Raw genomic sequence first — 27,380 nt, forward strand, 5'->3', positions numbered from 1 at the left:
ATCTCTCTCTCTCTGTCAAATAAATAAATAAAATAATAAAAAAAAAAGAAAAAAAAGAAGGAAAGAGCTGAGATGCAAATCCTCTTCTTGGTTCCAATTTGTCAGGGTGGTTGAAAGGAGTCCTCGCTGCTCTTTCTGGGCTGTGAAGAGGCTGGCTCTTGTTCTCCATCCAATGGCACACTCTTCCAGGTCCACATCTGGGGTGAGGTGGAAAAATGGAAAATCATGAGCCTTCTCTTGTTTTTCATCCAAACCTTGTCTTCATTGGAGATCAGGCTTCCCGTTTTTGGGGTAGTTGACTTGGGTGAAGCATCTAATACAGAGGGCTGTGACTTCTGCCATCATACTTGTTCTATTCAGGCCCTTCGGGCTCTGGGCCATGTGGTCCCATCTGTAAAACAGGGGCCAGGATGGCTCATCTTCGTTTTTTGACTCTTCTGCTAAAGACTTTTGGACTTGAAAGACCTGGCTGAGAGGTTCCTAGAATCCTGGGTTCCTGGGAGGGCTGCCTTCCCTTCTTCTAATTAGGACTCCATAGACTAGTTGCCTTCTCTGTCACTAGGAATTAGAATTTAAATAAAGAATGGGCTGAAGTGCAGTGGTGGTTTTCAGTAATTTTCCCACCCCAACATACCCAAGGGACATAGCACATACCTATCAGAACAGTGGCTCACCACAGAAGGGATTTTCAACAGAGGAAGAGGGAGCCTATCAGCATCTCTAGGATAGCTTGTGAGTCTGATATGCCCTATTATTAAAAATCACTTGTCTGGGTGATGGACATTGGGGATGTATGCTATGGTGAGAAAATAAATTAAAAAAAAAAAACAAAAAACAATCACTTGGCCAGAGACTTGTCTATTGGAAATCAGAACTGGCCAATAGAAGAAGTGAATAGAGACCCCTCTCATCTATACCAGGAGCTTCACAAAAGGAACTTTGGTCCTTTTCAACCAAGAAGAACCAGCTCTCTGAAGGCATGGACAGTGTGGCGCATACGTGCGCATGTGCACGCACGTGTGTGTGTGTGTGTGTGCGCGCGTGTGCATGTGTGTGCACATATGTGTGCAGTGGCAGGTCCAGTCTATGATGTGAGGACAGGGGGGTGGCTCCAGGAGTGGATACTGCCACAGCTCCCAGGGCTTTTCCCTGCAGCAATGCATATACTGCCTCTGTTGTGAGGGGAGCAGTGATTTCAGTTCCATAAAGCTTAGTGGCAAATTTGAGATGCTGGCAGTGCTCCATCCCCACAAGTCTCAGTACCAGAGGATGTTGGGGGAAAGAGGGAAAGAGAAAAAGGAGAGGAGGGAGACCATTGTCCCCGAACTGAGCTTCTCTGCTCCATGCTATCCTGGGGGTTTCAGATGAATTGCTGCACTGTTGGGGCGAGCAGCCAAGATGTAGACAACATTCTCCCGCAAGAATGTAGGCCAGTCCACAAATCTGGAATGGAAGGAAAGAACAGGTTTGTGAGGTTGGCCGCAAAACCTGGATGCTCATGAGACCTGATCCCAGCAGCAGTATGGATTAAGCCGGGCAAAGCTCAGGGAAGCCCTGGCTTTTGGCTGACATAGGTATGGCTGGCTGTGCTTCCAAGTTGACAGCCCAGCCAGTTTACCCTATGGATCTACGATCAAATGGACATTTTTAGAGCCTGGTTTCTGGGATAGGCACTTGCTGTTTTGGGGTAGCAGCGGGCAATGCTCACTTATGTGTATTGAAGGGTTAGGAGTGCAGATAGCCTGGTGAGGGAACCTACTCACCTGGACTCCTGCTCTGTGGGCAGCAGAGCCTTGTCCTGACTCTTGCTGCTGCTGCTAGCTGGGCTGCTGTCTGCTATGGGACCCACATGGCTGATGCTGTTGGGTACAAGGATATGTGGTTAGGAGTAGGAAAGTGAAAGGTCTGGCCCCTCCCAAACTCTGGGGAGCCCATGGCTCTAGATATGCACGTCCATGCTTTTCTGACATGAGCCACAGTAGAGGATGCCCTATGCCTTGAATAATAAGAGGCAATGTCCTATGTGTAATGCACAGGAGGATTCTCTCCTGTCTGTTGACAGAAGAAACAGAGAGGTACCTTTCATACCAAGGGCTATTTGGTGTGGAAAAGGAGGAGGGCATGTGAGTGGTGGCAGGGATTGGTAGGGAACAGACCTGACACTGCAGGAAGGAGCCTCTGCAAGGCGTTTGCAGAACCAAGAGTGCTGGGCTGCACGGCACTCTGCCTCACTGATAGTACTCCCATTGCCCCGGGCGAGGAAGGTGGCCCGGGCTCGTTCCCGCTCCTTGACTGTCAGAAGTCTTAACAGAGAGTTCTGGGGAAAAAGCAACAAGTTAAGATCTTGGAGGTGAAAATACTTTGTAAAATGTCAAACCATAGAGAATCCTACCTCCATTACCACCTCTGTAGCCTCCCTTTGAAGCCGCCCAGAGCCTTTCTGGTCATATTAACATTTGCAGTTGGGTCCAGTGCAAATCAATCTTCCTTGGGCAGTTTCCCCAGCTTAGGCACTGGATCATCTGTCATTGGGTGGAATGTGAGCCTTTCCTGCTGTGGTCCCTGCTAAGACAGTACCTAGTGCTCCTCCAACCTGCCCAGCATGCTTCCTAAGTCTCTGTCACCCAATATCCCATAGACATTCACCCCAGTTGGCCCTCACCTGGGGACGCAATTGCTGCAGAAGTAGGAGGGACTCATGGGACAAGAAGTCAGACCACTCTATGTGTCCTCGATGTTCAGGGTCCAGGGCTGCAAACTGGCGGGCTGCCTGTTCCTCTTGCTCCTCGCTTAGAGCCCTGTTACTGTCCCCCCGCTTTGCTGCTTGGTGGCGGTAGCGCAGGAAGTCCTCCAGTGTCAGAGAGCAATCTGTGGGAGGCACCCCATACTAGCCAAGCCCACCCTTTCCTCAGCCTCTTTTTACTTCTAGGGTACCCTCTATTACTTCTAGGGTATACTCCAGAACCCCTATATCCATAGATTTTCGTCTTTTTCTCCCATACCCAGGATAACTCAGGTTGTGGTGGGTGGGGAAGGTGGATGGGTGTGTGGGTGCCCCTGCTGGCCAACAGTTTGGGAATAGGGACCTATTTACCCCTATTCTCCAAATTCCAGCAAACTCCTTTTATAGTTCATCCTAGAAAGTATAGAGGAGAATGTGCCAGCCCCTCTCCATCTGGCAGCACTGTCCGGCCTTACCGGGAATGACTTTACACTGCTGAAAGGTCTCTGTGAGGCTGTACATTTCCTCCTCAGTTAGCAGCAAGTTGAGATTATCCTGAAAAAAAGAAAAATCTGAGTCAGTGGCCATATAGACCAGTATGAAAGGCCAAGGATCAAGAAAGATGGAAATTGTATTTCAACTTGAGGGCACCTCTGGTATCATCTAATCCCAGCCTATAATCATAATCAAAGAGACTGAAGCTCCAGAAAGGGGAAAGGATTTGCTCAGAGTTGCCCAACTCTGTAGCAGAATCTTCTCCAAAAGCCAGGTATCCTGATTCTATACCTGAGACCCTTTTACTAAATAGTAGTTTTAAAATTATTCTGAGATACCCTAGGGAATCCTTGGAAGTGCCTTAGGAAGCTGTTGCAAAGGAAAAGGAGGCTAATAAGTGGGCAGGGTTGTGAAGCCCCTGCTCCATCAACCACAACAGCTCCATCTTTATTCATTTTATGTATTCGGCCTCTATGTTAGACTGTGCTCAAAGAGTATTTCAGTTAAAAAAGAAGTTTAATTCTAACTCTGCTCCTAGTAGGCTGTGTTACTTTAAGAAATCCAGAGTGGTTTTGAAAGAATGCCATTATGACAAAGTTCCTAAAACAAAATGAGTTTTCTGTGGTACCATAGAAATTTTAATTCCAAAATAACAGTGACATGTTATTTTATTAATACTAATTTACAGTCTTATATTCTTTAAGCTGTAAAAGATTCTTTCCAGTGGGTTACTTTTCTCTCTTAAAATACTAGCAAAGAAGAGAAACCGACATTTCATGAACATTCATTTGTGGATTTCATAACTCAACTCTTTCAATAAGCACTTATTGAGTACCTGGTTTATGCTGGGCACAGTGAGGTGTAATATTGTGAAATGTCCAGTGGAGCTGGAGCGTAGGCTGTGTGTGTATGTGTGTGGAGGGAAAACAGAGAGGAATGACAAAGATAAGGGAGAGCTAGGCAGAAGCCTGACTGTGAAGTGCCTCAAATACCCATTATTGAGCTTTTCAAATGGGCTTTTATTCTGAGGTCAAAAGAGAGTCACCAAATGTTTGTGTTTTAAGTAGGGCCCACACCCAGCGTGGAGCCCAATTCAGGGCCTGAACTCACAACCCCGAGATCCTGACCTGAGCTGAGATCAAGAGTCGGGACACTTAGCCGATTGAGCCATCTGGATGGCTGATTGAATGGTTTTTAAGGGCATATGTAGTGCCATGGTCAGATCATTGGTACATGGAGAATGAATTGGAGGGGCAAAGTCTAGAGACATGGAGAAAAGTTAGTTAGCTGTTGCTATAGTACAGGTTAAGAAAAGATGAGTGGTTGGGGTGCCTGGGTGGCTCAGTGGGTTAAGCCTCTGACTTTGGCTCAGGTTATGGCTTCAGGGTCCTGGGATCGAGCCCCGCATTGGGCTCTTTTCTTGGTGGAGAACCCGCTTCCTCCTCTCTCTCTGCCTGCCTCTCTGCCTACTTGTGATCTCTCTCTCTGTCAAATAAATAAATAAATCTTAAAAAAAAAAAAAAGAAAAGATGAGTGGCTAACCTGAGACATAAGGATGGAAAAGAGAGTAGATTTGAGAGGTATTAATAGGTAGATCAGTAGGACTTACTGGATGTGAGGGATGAAGAACAGAAATGAGTTGGTATTGACATCTGGAGGGCTGGTATTATTATTCAGAGAGGTAAGAAATTTAGAACAGGTTTCTGGAAGAAGAGGCATTTTGGGGCATGTTGAGTGTGAAGTACCTGTGAGGCATCAAGATGAATGTAACGCCAAGAGATAAGAAATTTAGGTCGAGACATGCAGGTTTTGGAATCATCTGTGTTTAGATGGTAGCTGTAGCCACTGAAGTAGATGAAATAACCCAGGGAGAGAATGTGTGTAATGAGAAAAGAAAACTATTAACAACAGAACCCAAAGGAAGACCAGCGTTTAGGACTGTGTCAAGAAATGAACTAAGGGCACCCAAATGGTCAGAGAAGAAGGTAGGAGGAGAATCAGTAGAGAGCACTGGAAGCCAAGAAAAGAGAGTTGCACAAAATAGAAGGTAAGGTTAACAGTGGTGATAGAACTATGATGGGACTTTACTGATTTTCTATTTTCTCTAGTTTCCTTATTTTCCATAATAATTCTCATAAATACTTAAATCCCCTGCAAAAAGAGAAGGCAATAAGGGAGTGATAAATACCTCATAGAGGTCAAGTAAGAAGATGCCTGAGAAAAGGTCACTAGACTTGACAGGTCACTGTCAGAATGACAGCAGAATGATGGACGCAGAAGCTGAATTACAGGTGGTTGAGGAGCCACAAGGAAATGATGGAGTCTTTTCAAGAAGCCTGGCTGTGCATTGACTTTGTATCCTGCCACGTTGCTGAATTGCTATATGAGTTCTAGTAGTTTGGGGGTGGAGTCTTTTGGGTTTTCCATATAAAGAATCATGTCATCTGCGAAGAGAGAGAATTTGACTTCTTCAGTGCCAATCTCGATACCTTTCATTTCTCTTTGTTGTCTGATTGCTGTTGCTAGGACTTCTAATACTATGTTGGGCAAGAGTGGTGAGAGTGGGCATCCTTGTCATGTTCCTGATCTCAACGGGAAGGCTGCAAGCTTATTCCCATTGAGGATGATATTTGCTGTGGGTCTTTCATAGATAGATTTGATGAAGTTCAGGAATGTTCCCTCTCTCCCTATACTTTGAAGCGTTTTAATCAGGAACGGATGCTGGATTTTGTCAAATGCTTTTTCTGCATCAATTGAGAGGACCATGTGGTTCTTCTCTCTTCTCATATTAATTTGTTCTATCACATTGATTGGCTTGCAAATGTTGAACCATCCTTGTAGCCCAGGGATGAATCCCACCTGGTCATGGTGGATAATCTTTTTTTTTTTTTTTTAAAGATTTTATTTATTTATTTGACAGAGAGAGATCACAAGTAGGCAGAGAGGCAGGCAGAGAGAGAGAGGAGGAAGCAGGCTCCCTGCTGAGCAGAGAGCCCGATGCGGGACTCGATCCCAGGACCCTGAGATCATGACCCGAGCCGAAGGCAGTGGCTTAACCCACTGAGCCACCCAGGCGCCCCTGGTGGATAATCTTTTTAATGTACTGTTGGATCCTGTTTGCTAGGAACTTGTTGAGAATCTTAGCATCCATATTCATCAGTGATATTGGTCTGAAATCCTCCTTTTTGGTAGGGTCTTTGCCTGGTTTGGGGATCAGGGTAATGCTGGCTTCATAGAAAGAGTCTGGAAGTTTTCCTTCTGCTTCAATTTTTTGAAACAGCTTCAGAGGAATAGGTGTTATTTCTTCTTTGAAACTTTGGTAGAATTTCCCAGGGAATCCATCAGGTCCTGGGCTCTTGTTTTTTGGGAGGTTTTTGATCACTGCTTCAATCTCATTACTAGATATCAGTCTATTCAGGTGGTCAATTTCTTCCTGGTTCAATTTTGGGAGTTTATGGTTTTCCAGGAATGCATCCATTTCATCTAGGTTACTTAGCTTATTGGCATATAACTGTTGATAATAACTTCTGATGATTGTTTCTACTTCCTTGGTGTTAGCTGTGATCTCTCCCTTTTCATTCATAATTTTATTAATTTGGGCTTTCTCTCTTTTCTTTTGGATTAGTGTGGCCAATGGTTTATCATATTGATTCTTTCAAAAAACCAGCTTCTAGTTTCATTGATACATTCTACTGTATCTCTGGTTTCTACCTCATTGATCTCTGCTCTAATCTTGATTATTTCCCTTCTTATGTGTGGAGTTGGTTTGATTTCTTATACACTAACGATAAAAATACAGAAAGGGAAATTAGAGAATCGATTCCATTTACTATAGCACCAAGAACCATAAGATATCTGGGAATAAACCTAACCAAAGAGGTAAAGGAACTGTACTTGAGGAACTACAGAACACTCATGAAAGAAATTGAAGAAGACACAAAAAGATGGAAGACCATTCCATGCTCTTGGATTGGAAGAATAAACATTGTTAAAATGTCTATACTACCTAGAGCAATCTATACTTATAATGCCATTCTGATCAAAATTTTACCAGTATTTTTCAAAGAGCTGGAGCAAACAATCTCAGAAGAGACCCCAAATCGCTAAGGAAATGTTGAAAAACAAAAATAAAACTGGGGGCATCACGTTACCTGATTTCAAGCTTTATTACAAAGCTGTGATCACCAAGACAGCATGGTACTGGCATAAAACAGACACATCGACCAGTGGAACAGAGTAGAGAGCCCAGATATGGACCCTCAAGTCTATGGTCAAATAATCTTCGACAAAACAGGAAAAAATATACAGTGGAAAAAAGACAGTCTCTTCAATAAATGGTGCTGGGAAAACTGGACAGCTATATGTAGAAGAATGAAACTTAACCATTCTCTTACACCGTACACAAAGATAAACTCAAAATGGATAAAAGACCTCAACGTGAGACAGGAATCCATCAGGATCCTAGAGGAGAACATGGGCAGTAACCTCTTCAATATCAGCCACAGCAACTTCTTTCAAGATATGTCTCCAAAGGCAAAGGAAACAAAAGCGAAAATGAACTTTTGGGACTTCATCAAGATCAAAAGCTTCTGCACAGCAAAGGAAACAGTCAACAAAACAAAGAGGCAACCCACGGAATGGGAGAAGATATTTGCAAATGACAGTACAGACAAAAGGTTGATATCCAGGATCTATAAAGAACTCCTCAAACTCAAAACAGACACATAAAACAGACAATCATATAAAAAATGGGCAGAAGATATGAACAGATACTTCTCCAATGAAGACCTACAAATGGCTATCAGACACATGAAAAAATGTTCATCATCACTAGCCATCAGGGAGATTCAAATTAAAACCACATTGAGATACCACCTTACACCAGTTAGAATGGCCAAAATTAGCAAGACAGGAAACAAAATCTGTTGGAGAGGATGTGGAGAAAGGGGAACCCTCTTACACTGTTGGTGGGAATGCAAGTTGGTGTAGCCACTTTGGAAAACAGTGTGGAGATTCCTCAAGAAATTAAAAATAGAGCTTCCCTACGACCCTGCAATTGCACTCCTGGGTATTTACCCCAAAGATACAGATGTCGTGAAAAGAAGGGCCATCTGTACCCCAATATTTATAGCAGCAATGGCCATGGTCGCCAAACTGTGGAAAGAACCAAGATGCCCTTCAATGGACGAATGCATAAGGAAGATGTGGTCCATATACACTATGGAGTATTATGCCTCCATCAGAAAGGATGAATACCCAACTTTTGTAGCAACATGGACGGGACTGGATGAGATTATGCTGAGTGAAATAAGTCAAGCAGGTAGAGTCAATTATCATATGGTTTCACTTGTTTGTGGAGCATAACAAATAGCATGGAGGACAAGGGGTGTTAGAGAGGAGAAGGGAGTTGGGGTAAATTGGAAGGGGAGGTGAACCATGAGAGACTATGGACTCTGAAACAATCTGAGGGTTTTGAAGGGGTAACGGCTGGGAGGTTGGGGTACCAGGTGGTGGGTATTAGAGAGGGCACAGATTGCATGGAGCACTGGGTGTGGTGCAAAAACAATGAATACTATTACGCTGAAAAGAAATTAAAAAAAAAAAAAGAATAAGCTAAAAAAAAAAAAAAAAGAAAAAAGAAGAAGCCTGGCTGTGAAGGGAAGAAACCTTTTTAAAAAGTCTGGCAAGTGGCAGGAATGATGGTAGGACTGTGACAGAAAGCCAGGAAGGAGTTAGGAAGGAGACACCTTCAGCAGGGTCCCACATCAGAAGAACCCTGCAGGGCAGAGTTACTATGAGTGAAAAGGCTGGTGTTTGGAGGGGTGGTGACTAGAGAAAATGGTGTGTAGAGCAGGCTCTACTGTGGCATACTTCAGCTGGGGAAAAGGTGTGTAAGGGGCTCAAAATAACTGTTCTATACTTGATTTTTTAGGCAAGCCATAGATAAAGTGATATTTATTAGAAAGTGGTACATCTTTGCTTTCTTTTAGGCAGTAGGAAGAAGAGGAGGGATATGCTAAGATGTTTCTTAGAAGATATCTGCAGGATAACAGACCAATAAAGCAAGACTTAAATTCTATTCAGATATGCTAAGAAATAGATACGAATCTGGCTTTTGTCTTTCTAAAAGTTGGAAGGTGGGGTGCCTGGGTGCTTCAGGGGGTTAAGTGTCTGCCTTTGGCTCAGGTCATGATCTTAGGGTCCTAGGATTGAGCCCTGCATCCAGCACCTTGCTCAGTAGAGAGCCTGCCTCTCCCTCTCCCTCTGCTGCTCACCCTGCTTGTGGATTCTCTCTGTCAAATAAACAAAATCTTTAAAAAAAAAAAAGTTGGAAGGCATTTATATATAATTTTCAAAGTTCTGAATCAACAATTGTTATTTAATTTACATAATGATCACATTAGAGATGAAGAACAAATGCTCCTAAGAGTTAGCTAAGTGATGATCTTTGGACTAAGAAGTGTTACTGTGTTAGAACCTATTCCTATTGAAAGCAAGTTGGTTAGGTTGGTTTTTCAGATGAGTACAATGAATGACAACTATAGACTACTAGAGAAAGCACTACTCTAAGCAGTGTTACTTCTGAATAATTAGGTCTCATCCTAACCATTGATTCCTTTAGCTCAGTGTTTCTGAGCTAAGGGGACTCTGAGGGGATGAGTTTGCTCCCCTAGGACACACTGGGTAATATCTGGAGACATTTTTGGTTGTCACAACTGAGGGTGGGTGCTACTGATATCTAATGGGTTAGAGGCCAGGGATCCTGCTAAACATACTACAATGCACACATCCCCCACAATAAAAAATTACTCTGTCCAAAATGTCTTAGTACTGAGGTAGAAAAAGCCTGACCAAGTTTGAGGATATCTGTATCTACTATTGGAAAAGTCTTTTAGGTCAGTGCCTAGAAACCAGTGTTCTAAGAATGGGTCTCCAGAAAAGTACCAAGTTCCCTGTAGTGCTGTGGCCCACAGTCCCTGCTGTCCGGGCTTACACAGTAGTGGCAGCTCCAGCCAGTTTCTGTGTGGGCTGTCTCAGTCACCTCTGCCACGCTATCTCCTTGGATGTAGCCCATGCGGCGCAGACAGCCATCATGGAAAACCTTGGTACAGATCCTGCATGGGAAGAGGCTCTCAGCTGTCCAGACCTCACAGACATCACACATCTCATCGTTGACAACCTGGCAAAAAGAATAAGTAAGGAGTGTATTCATTGCAGTGTAGGCAGCAAGGTCCTATGACCACCAAACACAGTTACCCACATGGGGCTGAATATCCCTGGAGCAGCCCAGAAGAACAATTCCAACTGACGTCAGTGCTAAGGTGATAGAGCTTTCTCTTTGAAAGATAAGAACCAGCAAGCTCTTCCAACTGCTCAGGTCTCTGTGCCCGTTTTTCTGAACAGGGATGCTACTAACATTTTTGGAAAAAATAATCCATTCTGAAAGATTGTCCCAGACATTGCAGGACACTGAGCATACCTGGTTTTCTTGGCACTAAAAACCAGTAGCAACTCCCAGTGATGATGACCTTCTTGAATGCCCATAAATTTCCAAATGCCTCCTACAGGGAACACTACTATCCCATAGCGAGATGGATGGCAAGAGACCTGCCATGGTGTCATTCCTCATCACCTGTCTTCCAGTCTTTCACTAAGACCATTGCAGGATGTAACATTTTTATTCTTGCGGAAAAAATTCAAAGATTATTCCAGACTCAACTGCACCTTTTTGGAGTTTTTTCTTTTTGGTCTCACTTTAACTGTACCCAGGCCTCCCTGTCTTGCTCCCTGATCCTCAGAAGGTCCAAGACTTGAAGACTGTGCCCTAACTGGATACTCACAAGTTCTCTGGGCTCCAAGCAGATATCAGGAGGCTTGTCATCATCCAGCTTCCGGGTGGGGCGGATGAAAGCCGGCGGTGTGAAACGATTACTCCTATCAAACTCCTCCGGCTCCACTCCACGCCCATCTCGGAGCCTCTCCCAGGCTGCACGTTTGGTACTGCTCTCTTCTTGCAGTACTGGGGTACTTGCCTCTGCTTCCTTCTCCTCCTGTACCTCCTGGACAGAGCCCTCTACAGTGCCACGGCGGGACCCTGGAAGCTCACCGGTGCGCCGGATGGAAGGCCTGTCCCGTAGTCCATCCTTGAAAGCAGACACAGCCAGGCTCACCTTCTGTACCTGCTCTACTGTCTGCCGCTTGGACATCAACACCCCCATGGCTCTGTGGACAAAAAGTAGAGGGGCCCAGATTCAGCCAATGGCTTGTCAAGCCAAGCAATTTCAACCATTCACCTAAGTGGCAGGTGCTATTAAATAGTTTTTCCTGGGCACCTGGGTGGTTCAGTGGGTTGGGCCTCTGCCTTCCACTCAGGTCATGATCTCAGGGTCCTAGGATAGAGTCCCACATCAGGCTCTCTGCTCAGCAGGGAGCCTGCTTCCCTCTCTCTCTCTCTCTCCCTCTCTCTGCCTGCCTCTCTGCCTACTTGTGATCCCTCTCTGTCAAATAAGTAAAAAATTAAAAAAAATTTTAAATAGTTTTTCCCTCTTCTGGAACTCAGAGGCATGGTGGGATAGAAAAAGCACTTGCTAATGAGTCAGAAGACCCTGGTTCTATTTCTGACTGGTACTGTGATTTTGGTTTTCATACTTGTAAAATGAGGGCTGTCTGCTCAGTGCACTTCACAGGGCTGTCATGAGGATAACATTAGAAAATGTGCTTATTAAGTACTTAGTAGACTGGAAAGTATTCTACAAATGTGAAATGGTATCTATTTATTTCTTGCTGTCCCAAAGCCATTAGGTCCAGGGGTCCCAGGCCTCTGGAGATGGTTGGAGACTTTAGAGCTTAAGTCTCTCCTCTGCCCTGTGAGATGACCCAAGCTTAAAGCAATATTATAGGAATACATTTCAGACTTCTGATTGAAGAAAAGCTCCTGCAATAAGTGCTGTGCTCACTGCATCCAGGGATAACACATCAAATTCTCACTTTTTCAGTCAGAGTGAATGCACTCCTACTTTTAGGGGACTCCTGGATTAGATAGGAAACTCTACCAACCTATCCACACGGTCAAGATCACAAAGACTCCGTTGCCCCCTCTAATTAGCTATAGTTCTTTGTCAGTCTGTCGTTCACAGACAACCTGCCCATTATAAGTGCTTAAAGTGCTTCTCAGACTTTTAAGGCTTCACTAATGTTGCTCCCATATTTTCTCTTTTGATTTTCTGAGCTGTTTAATAAAAACTCACAGGTTAAGAAGTAACATTATCCCTGCTCTTCTGCAGGGAAATTCTACAATACCAGAAAGTGAGGGCATGACATGGCATATTGCAAAGCTGTTTACTCTTTCTGAGCCTCGAGGGTCTTCTGAAGTAGAATTCGGCTGGGGAAAGTGTGTTCTTTTTTTTTTTTTTTTTTTAAAGATTTTATTTATTTATTTGACAGAGAGAAATCACAAGTAGGCAGAGAGGCAGGCAGAGAGAGAGGGAAGCAGGCTCCCTGCTGAGCAGAGAGCCCTATGCGGGACTCGATCCTAGGACCCTGGGATCATGACCTGAGCCGAAGGCAGCAGCTTAACCCACTGAGCCACCCAGGCACCCCAGGGGAAAGTGTGTTCTAAGTAAAGTGAAACAGAGAGTCCATTTTAGCCTTGCTCTCAATCCATTATAATTAAGACTTATTGAGGGCGCCTGGGTGGCTCAGTGGGTTAAGCCACTGCCTTCGGCTCAGGTCATGATCCCAGGGTCCTAGGATCGAGTCCCGCATAGGGCTCTCTGCTCAGCAGGGAGCCTGCTTCCCTCTCTCTCTGCCTGCCTCTCTGCCTACTTGTAATCTCTCTCTGTCAATAAATAAAATCTTAAAAAAAAAGACTTATTGAACAGTACTATATATAAGGTACTAACTACTCATCATAGGAAATAAAAGGCAGGAGGACAGTCTCACCACTTAAGCTACTTAATATCAGAACTCAAAGAAGAGGGCATCTAGATGGCTCAGTTTGTTAAGTGTCTGCCTTTAGCTTGGGTCATGATCCCTGGGCTCTAGCCCAGCACTGGGCTCCCTGCTCAGTGGGGAGTCTGTCCCTCCCACTCCATCTGTCTCTCCCTTACCTCCCCACTGCTCGTGCTCTCTCTCTAATAAATAAAATATTTTTAAAAAACCTCAAAGAGTGAGACAAAGTATCAGAAATGCCTAAATGAAGGTTAAGACTGCAGTACTGGGAATCAAAGCGGACCATGATGAATGGGTAGGAAGTTATCCTCTGTTTGTTTGGATGAAAGGGGGGGCAGAGGATAGGAGGAGAAGTTAGGGCCACTTAGGAGACTACTTTAATAGTCCAGGCAAGATGTAGAGGGTTTAAACTGAAATGATGGCAGCAGGAATAACGCTGACTGAGTCTACCTGATACCATGGGAATAGAATTAGAGAAATTTGGGAATAAATTGGTAACTAACTGGATAAAGGTTAAAGGGAAAGAGGACAGTTTCATATTTATTTCCCAGCTTTACTAAGATATAATTGACATATAATACCATGTAAGTTTAAAATATACAATGTGATGTTTTGATACACTTATATATTGCAAAATGCTTACCATAATAAGGCTTGGTTGCTCATCCTTTACCTCACGTAATTACCATTTTTTCATTGTTGTTATGGTAAGAACATTAAAGCTCTATTCTCATAGCATCTTTTAAGTTTTATTAATTATGGTCACCCTGCTATACCTGAGATCCCTGGAACTTATTCATTTTATATCTGAACATCTATACCTCTTGACCAATGCCTCCCTATTTCCTCCTCTCCTCAGCCTTTGGCAATGGTAATTTTATTCTGTTTTTATGAGTCCAATATTTTTAGATTCCATGTATAAGTAAAGTTATACAGTATTTCATTCAGCCTTTCACTGCCTTACTTACTGAGAGAGCAGTTTTAAATAAACTAACTAGTGGAATTTAAGAAACAAAACAATCAATCATAGGGGAAAAAAAGAGAGAGGCAAACCAAGAAACAGACTCTTAACTATAGAGAACAAACTGATGGTTACCAGACGGGAGGTAGGTGGTTGGCTGGGTGAAATAGAAGACGGGGATTAGGGAGGGCACTTGTGATGAGCACCAGGTGATGTATGGAAATGTTGAATCACCACATTGTATACCTAAAACTAATATTACACTGTATATTAACTAACTGGAATTTAAGAGATTATGCTGAGTGAAATAAGTCAAGCAGAGAGAGTCAATTATCATATGGTTTCACTTATTTGTGGAGCATAACAAATAGCATGGAGGTCATGGGGAGTTAGAGAAGAGAAGGGAGTTGGGGGAAATTGGAAGGGGAGGTGAACCATGAGAGAATATGGACTCTGAAAAACAATCTGAGGGGTTTGAAGTGGCGGGGGGCGGGAAGTTGGGGTACCAGGTGGTGGGTATTATAGAGGGCAGGGATTGCATGAAGAACTGGGTGTGGTGCAAAAATAATGAATACTGTTATGCTGCAAATAAATAAAAAAATTAAAAAAAAACTTTAAAAAAACCTAGCAGAATGGTATTGCCATTTATAGAAATTGGGAAATGAAACAGGATTTTGTACATGTTGAATTAAAGATGTCTGGGACATTCCAGTCTTATGTTATCCCCTGCTTAAAACTTTTAAATGGCTTTCTAAAGCTTTCAGGATAAAGTCATTCAAGATACGCTTTTTTTTTTTTTTTTTAACCATTGCTTGTGAGGCCCTGCTTGGTCTGGTCTCCTTTCTTTACTCTGTGTTCTAACCATACTGGCTTTATTTCAGTCATTGTTTGCCATGCTTCCTATATTTTTGGGACCTTTGAACGTTCCTTCCCTCTGTTAATACCTATTCATCTGTCAGAGCTCAACTCAAGTATCATGTTCTCATGGAAGTCCAGATTGGAGTGTAAACATAACACTAGATCTGCTTTAGAGCACTTATCTTTGTCATTACATATTCAGCAGGATAATTATCCAATCAATGTCAGTTTCCTCTATTAGATTGTTTTTACCCTTGTTAGTACCTATCTCCACTGCCTAAAAATGTGTATGAAAAAGAATGACAATAAACATTTCCCAGGGTGCCTGGATGCCTCAGTCAGAAGAATACAGGACTCTCAGTCTTGCAGTAGTGAGTTTGAAACCCACATTGAGTGCAGAGATTACTAAAAACATTAAACTTAAAAAAAATAAACACTTTCCAATTAATTAATAGTGAAGAAGCCTTTTTGATTTTTTTTGTTATTTTGTGTTTTTGAAGATTTTATTTCTTTGACAGACAGAGATCACAAGTTGGCAGAGAGGCAGGGAGAGAGAGAGATGGGGAAGCAGGCTCCCTGCTGAGCAGAGAGCCCGATGCAGAGCTCGATCCCAGGACCCTGAGATCATGACCTGAGCCGAATGCAGAGGCTTTAACCCACTGAGCCACCCAGGCACCCCTTTTTTGATATTTTAAATAAAGTCTTTTTAAAAGAATTTACTTATTGATTTGAGAGAGAGAGAGTGAACGAGAGTGCATGAGCAGGGGGAACAGAGGGAGAGGGACAAGCAGACCCTGGGACTCTAGAACCACGACTCGAGTCTAAGGCAGATATTTAACTGACTGAGCCACCCAGGTGCCCCTTAAATAAAGTCTTAATACACATAATACCTTTTTAAAAAAATTTTATTTATTCGAGAGAGCACAAGTGAGAGAGAACATGAGCTTGGGGAGGGACAGAGGGAGAAGCAGACTCCCTGCTGAGCAAGGAGCCTGACGTGGGGCTCAGGGCTCAATCCTAGCACCCTGGGATCGTGACCTGAGCCTAAGGCAGTCAAATGTTTAACCGACTGAGAAATTCTTTAAAGGAATTTCAACTACACGTAATATATGATGACAACTCTATCTTCATTCCAGAAACAACTGTCATGTTATCATAGTGCTGCAAATTTCCACACTGCCTGGAATTGTTCTGCCATCAATTGTTACCAAAGAAACAACCCATGTTTTTGAATTTAGAGAATGGTAAGAAAGTAAGTATCCCCTCTCCCCATTTGTAAAATTTGCTTATAAAATTAAAGTGCATGACTAAGGAATATTTAACTTGGTGTTTTTTGTTTTTAGAGATTTAAGTAAACTCTACACCCAATGTGGGGCTCAAACCCATACCTTGAGATCAGGAGTTGGGACACTCCACTGACTGAGCCAGACAGGTGCTCCAGAAATATTTACTTTGAATAAATAACTGTCGTTTATGGGACTGTGCAAAGAAGACTGAGTAAAGAATTATTGATCAGATTCAGGAAATTGTATTCACGTTAAGGTGCTGTTGCCCAAGTGGACATTTAAAAATATATATTTTATTTATTTGAGAAAGAGAAAGAAAGAGAGCCCAAGTAAGGGAGAGCATGAGCATGAGGGAGGGGGTGAGAGAGAATCTCAAGCAGACTTTCTGCTGAATGTGGAGACCTGACCTGCAGGAGCTCTATCTCACAACCCTGAGATCATGACCTGAGCTGAAATCAAGAGCCTGAGTTAACTGACTGAGCCACCAAGGTGCCCCCAGTGGACAATAGTAAACTGTGATTTAAAAAATCCTTTTTGAGGGGTTCCTGAGTGGCTCAGTCAGTTAAGCAGCCAACTCTTGCACCCTAATGTTTATAGCAACAATGGCCACAATACCTAAATATGGAAAGAGCCCAGATGTCTATCAATAGATGAATGGATAAAGAAGATAAATAAAATGTAGAATATATATACAATGGCATATTACTCAGCCATAAGAAAGAATGAAATCTTGCCATTTGAAACAACATGGATAGAACTAGAGGGTACTATGCTAAGCGAAATAAGTTAGTCAGAGAAAGACAAATTCCATGTGATTTCATTCATATGTGGAATTTAAGAAACAAAACAGATGAACATAGGAGAAGGGAAGGAAAAATAACATGAAAACAGAGAGGGAGGCAAACCATAAGACTCTTAACTACAGGAAACAAACTGAGGGTTTCTGGAGGGCAGGTAGGGGGGATGGGGTTAGCGGGTGATGAGCATTAAGGAGGGCACTAGATAAAATGAGCCCTTGGTGTTATATGCAACTGATGAATCACTAAATTCTACCTCTGAAACTAATAATACACTGTATGTTAACAAAGTTTAATTTAAATTAAAAAAAAAAAGAAAAAGAAATTCATGTGACCTAGCCTGGCAGGGGTGGGCCTAGGGGTAGAGAGGAGAGTATGTGTATGTTAGAGTTTTTGCTATGGAGCCAAATGATTCTTTACCTTTTTTCTTTTTCTTTTTTTTTAAAGATTTTATTTATTTATTTAAGAGAGAGAGCAAGCATAAGTGGGAGGGTAGGGAGAGGCAAAGGGAGAGGAAGAAGCTGACTGCCCTCTGAGCAGGAAACCCAGTATAGGGCTAGTTCCCAGGATCCCGAGATCAAGACCTGAGCCAAAGATAGACACTTAACCAACTGAACCACCCAAGTGCCCCAAAGGATCCAGAGGATTCTTGAAGAGGCTGGATCGATAATCTTCAGAAACTGTCCATGACTCAAGAGTACCAGCTGTGCTCTATGGTTAGGTGGGAAAGCAAGCCCCCCACTTAGAGCAAGAGGAATAGGTATACCACACCAGGAGGCAGAATGTAAAACTGAAACACAGCCCTTCACTATGGACTTGCTTCATGATTAATTATTTCCAGGTTTATCAGCAAGAAAGTATGGGTTGAAAAAAAAAGTCATGAAATGCTTATTTGGAGACCTAGAATAACCATATGAAATTCACTTTTTCAAGAATGATCCACTGAAGGAAAATCAATGATATGCATTTGGCTCTTACTGGCTTTTTCAGATAATGTAATGAGTTCTCAACAAAGGCCAAAGAGGAAGGTTACTCTGTAAGTGGACTGAGTCATTAATAGTGTATCAGCAAATTAACCACAGGCATCTCCCAATACATTGTAGTCCTGCTACGACCCATTATTCTCTGTAAGGATAATAAGAATCACTATTAAGCTATCTCAATTGTTAATGATGTCACTGCAGTGGTTTGGGGAGTTAATCTTTAAGGGAATTTCAATGAAGACTGAAGATGACATCCACCAGCAAAACAAACATAAAAAGAAATTAAAAACCACCTTCCATTCCTGACCACAGGATCCTGGAATTGTTACTACTTTTACCTAAGATGGTTCAGTTTTCTAGGCCATTTTGTGCTCATACGGGCAGAAAATGTAGAGCAGAACCTCAAAAAGAAACCATCAAATCCAAACAAGACCCCAAGTCATTGTGACATAGCTTTGATTTTGAGAGTAAACTGTGAGGACACAATAACACAGTAGGCTTCAAAGAATGAGGTTGAAACCCTTAGTGGGGGCACCCGGGTGGCTCAGTGGGTTAAGCCTCTGCCTTCGGCTCAGGTCTTGATCTCAGGGTCCTGGGATGGAGCCCCACATCGGGCTCTCTGCTCAGCGGGGAGCTTACTTCCCCCTCTCTCTCTGCCTGCCTCTCTGCCTATTTGTGATCTTTCTCCCTATCAAATAAATAAATAAAAATCTTTAATAAAAAAAAAAGAAACCCTAGTGCTTAATGGAAGATCAAACCTGTATACAAGACACCTTGATTAAATGCAGGTGTGCTGAAATACCCACGATGTGCCCCTGAGTGTGTGAGAAATTAACAAAATGAGCTCTAATTTCTAGAGGAACAAGTGGTAGTGATTAGTGACAGGTAAAAACAAATGCCTTGTGAGAAAAACCTGGCTTTTCCTGTGCGGAAAAAGCCCTAGCAAGAAAAGTGAGTTAAAAGGAAATCAAGTTTTAAAGATCCCACAAATGATAGCTAATGATTACTTCTTTGGCTGGTGGGTGGAATTGGGTTTTCTGCCTCCCTAAAAAGGATGAAAGAAGGATAAAAAGATGTTGTCTCAAGAATGATGTCACTGCCAGAGAATCTGTAGTATCTAAGTTAGGCTTGGAATAAACCTCAGGAGGGCAGGAGCAGGTGGAGGTGAATAACAGAGGGACAAGAAGGTAGAATGGGGCTGTGTAGCTATATGATCCGGAGAAAATGAAAACAGATAACAAAAAACAAAATCTTTCTTTGGGTAAGAGAAGTCTGTCTAAATGTATTTGCCAGGGAGCGCCCGGATAGCTCAGTGGGTTAAGCCTCTGCCTTCAGCTCAGGTCATGATCTCAGGGTCCTGGGATCGAGCCCCACACTGGGTTCTCTGCTCAGTGGGGAGCCTGCTTCTGCCTCTCTCTGTCTGCCTCTCTGCCTACTTGTGATATCTCTCTCTCTCTCTCTCTTTGTTATATAAATAAATAAAATCATTAAAAAATAAATGTATTTGCCAGGTAGTAAGACATATGTGGGCAGCTTGGAATGTGTATGTGAAAGACACACCCATTCTCTGCAGAGCACATGCTTAGAACACAGTGAAAATACTTATAAGGGCAGAGTGGTGGGTGGTGGAAGTGAGAGGAGGAAGGGTTGCTCCACAGTAGGAGCTGGTGGAAAAATAAGGAAGGAAAAAGCAGCTAGAGACTCTCTTCCCAAGCTCTCTATAAAGATTCGTACTGAGAGGTGCCTGGTTGGCTCTTTTGGTGGATCATGTGACCCTTGATCTCAGGGTTGTGAGTTCAAGCCCCATTTGGGGTGTACAGAGTACTTAAAAAAAAAAACCAAGATTTGTAACTGTGAGAAGCCTGGGGAGCAGCCCTGTTAATAGGCAGGTGTCTCCTCATTTCACATGTTAAATGTAAAGAACATTTACTGTACTTGCTTTTATCTGATTTCTTTTTTAAAATTTATTAATTTTGCATTATGAAATTTACTGAATTCATTTATCAGTTCTAATAGTTTTTTGGTGGAATTTCAGGGTTTTCTATATATAGTAACATGTCATCTGCAAATAGTGAAAGTTTTACTTCTTTACCAATCTGGATGCCTTTTCTTTCTTTTTTTTCTTTTAAAGATTTTACTCATTTATACTTCAGAGAGAAAGAGAGAGAGAGAGAGAAAGCACATAAGCAAGGGGAGTGGCAGGCAGAGGGAGAAGCAGGATCCCTGCCAAGCAAGGAGCTCGATGCAGGACTTGAACCCAGGACTCCAGGATCATGACCTGAGCTGAAGGCTGATGCTTAATTGACTGAGCCACCCAGGCATCCTGCCTTTTATTTCTTTCATCTGATTCTTCATATAGGACTGGCAGCTATTTGAAAAGGCTCAAAAACATCTAAAAATGATTGCTTGGAGGTTATGAAGGCTTTCCTAGGTGGGAACAAGCAAAGAAAACCTCTGAGTGGAGGGACAAGGGGAAAAAACCAGACTGGGTTGAGCAGGTAGAGAAGGGAATTTCAGGTTTTCAGTGATATCAAGAGGGAGAAGAATTTAGATGGTTCTCACTATCTTCCACAGAGCATGGATTCTATAAATCTTTGTTGAGTGAATGTTGCAAAGATGACTGGACAACATAAAAAGTTTGAGATCATGGTGTCAGTACCCTTTCTTTTCCTCACAGTTGGCCAGAGAGACTGATCAAACTAAATCTTCAGAGTTCAGGTCTAGAAACTACAGAGTCACCACCTCATCCCATCACATCCACTCTACTTCTCCAGAGGTGGACCCTGTATGGTATGGTAGTTCAGGGCTAGCAGGGATGAGAATGGGTAACCAAATAGTAGTTACAGGTGATTACTTTGACCACAGGGGAGAGCTACAGAATTTTGGAATTTAGCTAGTTTATACAAAGTAAGAAAAGAGATAATATTACCAAGGTCAATGGTCCCCTTCATTTATGCTGCGTCCTGTGGCACTGTGTCCTGGCCCTCAGGAGGGCTACTGCTCTAAGGGTATGTGTAGGAAGCTTGAAAATATATCTCCTCCCTCCTAGGTTTGGGCTGGAGAAATTTAGCATGAGCAGCATGAGCACATGAGGGTAAAAATTTCAAGGTGGCTGACAGCTGGTTCATAGAAGTATGTTCCAAAAATGATAGAGAGCCTTGGGGAAAGGTATGTACTTAACATAGAATGTAAACAGCCACAAGGGTATGGAAAACCAGCAGAACCAGGGTCTAAGAAATGCAAAATGCATAGCACAGACTCTAAGCTTACTGTGGACATCAATATCAATCTCAAGATTTTTTTTTAAAAGTCATCAAAAAGAGTTTTGGTTTAGGAATGCAGTGTCTCATGACAGTATTCTGGGGCCCTGTTCATAGTCAGCCATTCTGTGGCCCAACAGTATTGTACAGCTTTTAGTTTTCATATCTGCAGGCCCTAAAAGGGTCTACCTAGTACCTCCCTGTCTTCCTCCAGTCACCCTATTTATCCAGCACAGCAGCACTGGGTTCAGTTGGTCCAGGGAGGCGGTCATCCCCAACTGCTCAGGGCTCTTTTGGGATTTCCAAGCAGCAGAAGGGCTAAAGACTGAATAAAACTGTCCTCCTGAACTCTGCTCAAGAGAGTAAGTCATGACGGAGGTCCTGTTTTTAATATTTACTGAAAGCCAACAAAGCTCTAATATGCATGAGAACAAAATTATGGCACGATCTTCAGCCTCTGAGGGCTTAGGGTGAGTCTTCATGAAAAGCTACAGTGCTGGCTTCCACAGAAGCAGAGCAACAGTTAAGAAATAGCACACTATCAGTGATTGGCTGGTGTGACTGCACTTAGCAAGCAGAGCTTTTCAGCAAGATGAAGAGGCACTCCCTGTTCTCTGCTCTGGGCCCCTGAAGCAGGGATTCAACCCAAAACAAATGGGGTTAAATGAATTATTACACATTAATTATCTTTGTTTATTGATTTTGCTAGTATTTGCTGAGTGCAACCTACTATGTGTCAGGCACAAATCAGGCATTTAATAACTTGGTAGAATGAACAAATGGAATCTCGCTCAGCCTGTGAGAATGCAGTGTATATGCATGTGTAGGGGGCATGAGTGTAGGATTTTTAAAAAAAGGTGTTGCTTGAGCTAAATTTTGAAATATGAGTGGGAGTTACCCGAGTGGCTAAGGGAAAAAAAAAAAAAAAAAGCATTCCAGGAAGAGGTAAAAGCACATGCCAAGGCATGGACTGCTATATGGGGACTCTAGCTTAGATGGTATGAAGCCAGCCGGTTGCTGGATAGAAATAGGCAAGGAAAACTGCTTTCACATTATGAATCAGCCCCCCAAACTGGTTTGAGACAGTATGCTTAAAATATTTGTTTAGAAGGGAATATGTATTTGAATTTTAGGAGGTTAAAAAAAAAAAACCAGAGAACTGAGTTTTCCAAGGCCAGTTAGTAGGATAGCCCTGATAAGTACCAGGGCTGACCAGTGAGCACATTGCTTGGCCTTTGGATCCAACAAAGAAACTCCTCTCTATAGCATAAGAGCTGCTAGGTGGTGCCTGTAGTGAATCACTGGGCTTTCCCTCTGGGAGACCCATAAACTTAATTAAGAGACTCCAAAAAGAAAAAAAAAATAATGGAGAGAGAGAAAGTGATTTAGGCAGCCCACACACTGTTGTTTTAGTGAGAAGACCCCAGTAAGATGAAATATTTCTCACAAACAAATGGCAATTAGGTATGTAAAAGGACTCTAACTACAATGTGTTATCTAAATATAAGACACTGTCATTATTATCATAAGAAGCTAAGAGTGTGGCTAGTTCACTGAAAGCACATGGGCAAAAGTAATTTTGACAGGGCAATGGCAGGGGGACTAACAATGGAGCTGCCAGAGGAGGCACAGAAACAGCAGCTGTGTTTCATTGATGCCTGGGAAAAGGCATACTTACTCTACAAAGATTCCTATAGATACTCTGTAAAACTGTAATTTCCCCTCACTTTTCTTACTCTATAGTAAATGATTGGAGAAATGTGGACTGTGGGGACGACTGGGTGGCTCAGCGAGTTTAAGCCTCTGCCTTTGGCTCAGGTCATGATCTCAGGGTCCTGGGACTGAGCCCCGAATCAGGCTCTCTGCTCAGCAGGGAGCTTGCTTTCCCCTCTCTCTCTGACTGCCTCCTTATGATCTCTCTCTCTCTGTCAAATAAATAAAATCTTGAAAAAGAAGAAGAAGAAATGCAGACTGATTCTATGTGAACTCCTCAAGAGCAACCAACTGTCATATTTATCTAACATAATGCCTGGCAAGTAGGTAGCACTTAGTAAGAACTATCTATGAGTCTCTGAGGGGATTGCTGGAAGGGGAGAAGGTTTGGAAAGGAATGTTATAATGGAAAAAATAATGTCTCCAGCTACAAATTGATGGTCTTGGTTTCTTGATCCAAAGCTGGTAAGCAATTCTTTTCAGAACTTGGTCATTAAGAGTGAGGGGTGGAGTAGATGATAGTACTCTCATCAGAAATGAATAAATCAATCCGAGAAATGAAGATAGCAGAAATCAAGAGTACTGCTGGAGAAAAGCACGTGGGACTAGAAGATAATGGATTCTATGACTAAAGACAAAGGAAACTATTTGCATAAATATGATCCACTTAGGAACAGGTGTATTGGAAAAAATAAAATAAATGGGGGAAATGGGCTGGAGAGAGTCCTACTATTCATATTTGAGGAAAAGGAAGCACTGTCAAAAATATGGCAAATGTAGGAGGAAGAAGACCGTAACAATGTGATCAGAGAAGATGTAGAAGATTAAAGGCTAAAAAATCCTTAAGTAAAACCCAGATATATCTGTGTACATGCAAGTGAAATTCTTTCCCCTTTCATTATCCTTTGGAGAAAGCTTTTTTTTTTTTTTTTAGTAGATTAAGGCAACTACTTGACATCCTTCACATCCATTCTGGAATGATTTGGCTTACATTGTGATTAGGGGAGAGTTAGACAGTATTCTTAGGATTTTCATAATCTTTATGTTTATCCAAACCTGGACGTCAAGATGATATTCAAGGTCCAGTATGCAATCTTTCCAGGGACACAAGAGGGTGTGATACTAAGAGCGCTCAACGAAAAGACCAGTGTAGAAAAAAAAACCCAAAGACATATTCTGAATTGGAGCAAAGATCACATTTGCAGGCTTGTTCCTTCTGATTTTCTTAAAAAGCTACATACGGATATTAAAAAACTATATATATATGTTTGTGTATATATCCATATATCCATATCCCTATTTATTTTGGTGTGTTAAGCTGAATAAAGGGGTTTGAACTGAAAGGGAATTATAAACAGTTATAAACAACTTTGTCATGGGGAGGTGATTAACCAATATAAACCTTTGTCAGAATTTACTCCACTGAGGAGCTGTGTATGAGGTGCCACACCCATGCTTCAGGCAGCCATTGACTTAAATAGAAAAGCCAGCAATTGGTAAATGAGGTTGTTTTGTTTTCTCACAACCCTGATCTTTCTTAAGTAACCCCAGGAGCCCAGGGAAGCCACTTCTGTTATAGAAGGATGTCACTAGGTTTGGGTATGAGGAAGGATAAAAGGGGGGGGGTGCAGGAAAACTCAGAATGGTTCTCTAGTGAATTACATTGCTTACTTCCCTTGCCACTCAATTTTTGGGCAAGAAACCAGAATCTCTCCTTGGTCCCAAATTTGCACCCTGGAATTCAGGTGTAATGAAAGCACCACCACAGCCAAAGAGGAGAGATAAGGATGCATCACTGTATCAGGCAAAGAACCCTTTGCCCTCCCCAGACAGTGGACTTCCAATAAGCCTTCCTTGGTTGTGCACCTGTTTAGCCCTCCTCCTCATCATGCAGAAGCACTTTTTGGAAAAAGTGTCCTGCATATTATCTGTGGACCAGTGTCTATGGTGCACTATTCAGATGGCCACAAAGATACTGTGAATTACGCTTCCTAAAAGTGACCCTGTCTCTCCCTCTGCTCCTGCAAGCTGGGAGGGTAGTCTTAGAAGACCATCCTCTGGAGGGTTCCTCTTGTTCCCCAGATCAAGTCCTCTCAAAGGCCACAGGCAGAGGTCTCTTTCAGACCCAATTAAGTCCGGAGACCCCCAGAGGTATCATTACAATGAGGTTGCCAGGAAAGGAAGCCACACCCCGAAATCTGGGGATTCAGTAGATATCAGTTCCTGCAGCAGTCTCATCCCCAATTAAACTGTCCTTGTTCACTCATTTAATCAACACATTTACTAACCATATACAAAGCCCTATGTTCGGTATCTTCATGCAACTTAACAAATATACATTCTTGCTTCTGTCTCTCCTTAATACTTTTTTCCAAAATAAACTTCCAAAAACAGATTTCATGATTCCAAGCTTTGTGACCTTGGACAAACTGGTAAACTTCTCTGAGTCTAAAGTGCCTAATGTTTAAAAGGGGATAATTTCATAATGCTGTTGTAAGGATTATATGAGATGTTAAATATCCCTGGCATGATACTTGGCTCATAAGTGCTCAATAATCCTACATATCCTTTCTTCTTTCCTTCAAAGGACTTTCTCTTCCAGGACCTGCCAGTATCAATTAATTATTCCACCTGATCTTCACTGCTTGCTCGTGGATAGTCCAGCCCAGAGCCCCAAGTCTCCTATCTTTGCTTCAGAGGCCTCGCTGGTCCTCCCTTCCCTTTTGCCCTTTGCTCTAATAGAAGTTCCTGCCTCCACAAAAATCCAGCTTGGAGCCAACCTGGGCTACCACGGAGAATAAAATTTCTAATGGCGTGGGGGTTGGAATGGACAAAGGCAGCAGTCCCGCAGGGCCCCAGCCTCTCGACCACCTTGGAGGACTCAATTTAGGGCACACCGAGACCGAGAAAGGTCAAGGCCAAAGTGGGCGTATGGGGAGTTACTCCTGGCCTAGATCCATGGCAAGCTCCTCTCCTTCCAGCCAGGTTCCTTCCAGGCACTTCTAAGGAGCAGTCTAAAGTATGCCTTTATACAGGGGTCCTCTGTGGGGTCCATCTCCACCACGCAGGTTCCCGAGGCTCCCCTCTGTTTTCAAATGGTCTTCCACCGAGACAACATCAGAGACCACCCTTGCCCTCCGGTAGTCATACAGACGGTCTCTCTGCGGGGACAGTGCCTCCACACTGCGCCTCCCCATGGCGGCAAATGCAGAGAGAGCCCTGGGAGTCTCCATTCACACAGGGGTCCTCCTGGGGGGCGGCTCCCCGCACCGCCTCCGGGGCTCTCTCAAGGGGCAGAGGCAGGAACACTCGGGGTTTATCCACTTACTCAAGGACTCCCTTCGGGGCGGCTCCCACACAACACCTCAGAGTCCCCACAGGGTTGTCCGAGGCCCGCAGACCCGTCCCTTAGGGTGCCTGCGGGTCCCCGCCGTCCCCGCCCCCGCTTACCGGGACCGTCAGGGTGCGGGACCGGGTCCGGGACTGGCGGACTCTACACCGCGAACCCCGCGCAGCCCATGGCCGCTCGGGAGCCGGCGTGCTGGGGCCAAGCGCCGGGAGCAGGCGGCGCGGGCGGAGCAGCAGGCTGAGGCGGCAGCGGCGGCGACGCGCGCGCCCCAAGCACACCCACCCTCCCCACCCCCCGCCCCGCGCGACTGCGGCGCGTGCGCCCGCGCGAGACGACCTCCGCGGGCCGGTGGGCCAGCGCCCCGCCCCGCCCTCCTGCGCGGCGCGGCGCGGCCCTCTGGGCTCAGCTGGCGACCTCGCGTGGGACTGAGGCGCTGAGGAACCGCAGGAGGGCGGCGGCCGGCTCCGACGACCGGTGGGTCCGGGTGCCAGTGGGCGGCCCCGACCAGCGCCCGGCTCTGCGGCGCCGGGTCTTCTCGGCGGTCGGGCCGCAAGCGGCAAGGTCAGTGCCGGCCCGGAGTAGGCGTCCCGAGCGGGGACTCCGCGGCGGCTCGCGGCTCGCGGCTCTCGTCGCCCGCCCGCCGAAGCGAAGCGTCCTGCCACCCGCACCTGCCTGGGGAGGTGAGAATGACTCATCCAAGCGGCCTCGGCTGGAGCCCTTCCCTTTCTCACCAAACCCAGGTGCCCCGTCAAGGCCTCCGGGTCGACGACCCGCGCGTTAGGGCACTCACCTTGGCGGTACCCCACTGCGGAGTGTCCAAATGAGCCCTCACAAAGTGCTCTGCTGGCCCAGCTGCTCCTGTGCGCTGTTTTCTGAGGTTATTGGTCCTCCATCTCCAGCAGCAGGCAGTACTGTAATGTAACCCACTTTTGGCTGCAGCAGCCTCATCCCTCAGACTATCTGAACAGCCAGCGTGTGAGGAGGCCCGCAGCCCTGAGGGCTATA

At 44.0% G+C, this 27,380-nt stretch overlaps 1 protein-coding gene across 2 annotated transcripts; it reads right to left on the reverse strand.

Annotated features, from left to right (window-relative positions):
• On the reverse strand, window positions 1-27,380 carry PHF24 (PHD finger protein 24). Of its 2 annotated transcripts, none has more exons than XM_044265458.1 (9): window positions 27,166-27,380; window positions 11,059-11,440; window positions 10,212-10,397; window positions 3,199-3,277; window positions 2,663-2,868; window positions 2,157-2,317; window positions 1,764-1,859; window positions 1,314-1,443; window positions 1-197 (listed from the first exon to the last, which is right to left on the reverse strand). In XM_044265458.1, exons 2-8 carry the CDS (start codon window positions 11,434-11,436, stop codon window positions 1,347-1,349), a joined length of 1,203 nt encoding a protein of 400 aa, XP_044121393.1. In that variant the 5' UTR covers window positions 11,437-11,440; window positions 27,166-27,380; the 3' UTR covers window positions 1-197; window positions 1,314-1,346. The 2 variants fall into 2 exon arrangements, with proteins under 2 accessions (XP_044121393.1, XP_044121394.1); XM_044265459.1 differs by lacking the exon at window positions 27,166-27,380 and adding an exon at window positions 26,477-26,565.

Source organism: Neovison vison, chromosome 9 (genome assembly GCF_020171115.1).
Source record: "Neovison vison isolate M4711 chromosome 9, ASM_NN_V1, whole genome shotgun sequence".
NCBI lineage: Eukaryota > Metazoa > Chordata > Mammalia > Carnivora > Mustelidae > Neogale > Neogale vison.

Excerpts from the sequence above, each read along its gene's own strand:
- PHF24 (XM_044265458.1), bottom strand. The coding sequence starts at position 11,436 with ATGGGGGTGTTGATGTCCAAGCGGCAGACAGTAGAGCAGGTACAGAAG. Across the intron at positions 3,278-10,211 it reads GCTGGAGCTGCCACTACTGT|GATAATCTCAACTTGCTGCT; the intron begins GTAAGCCCGGAC and ends TCTTTTTTTCAG. Across the intron at positions 2,869-3,198 it reads GCAGTGTAAAGTCATTCCCG|ATTGCTCTCTGACACTGGAG; the intron begins GTAAGGCCGGAC and ends TGCCTCCCACAG.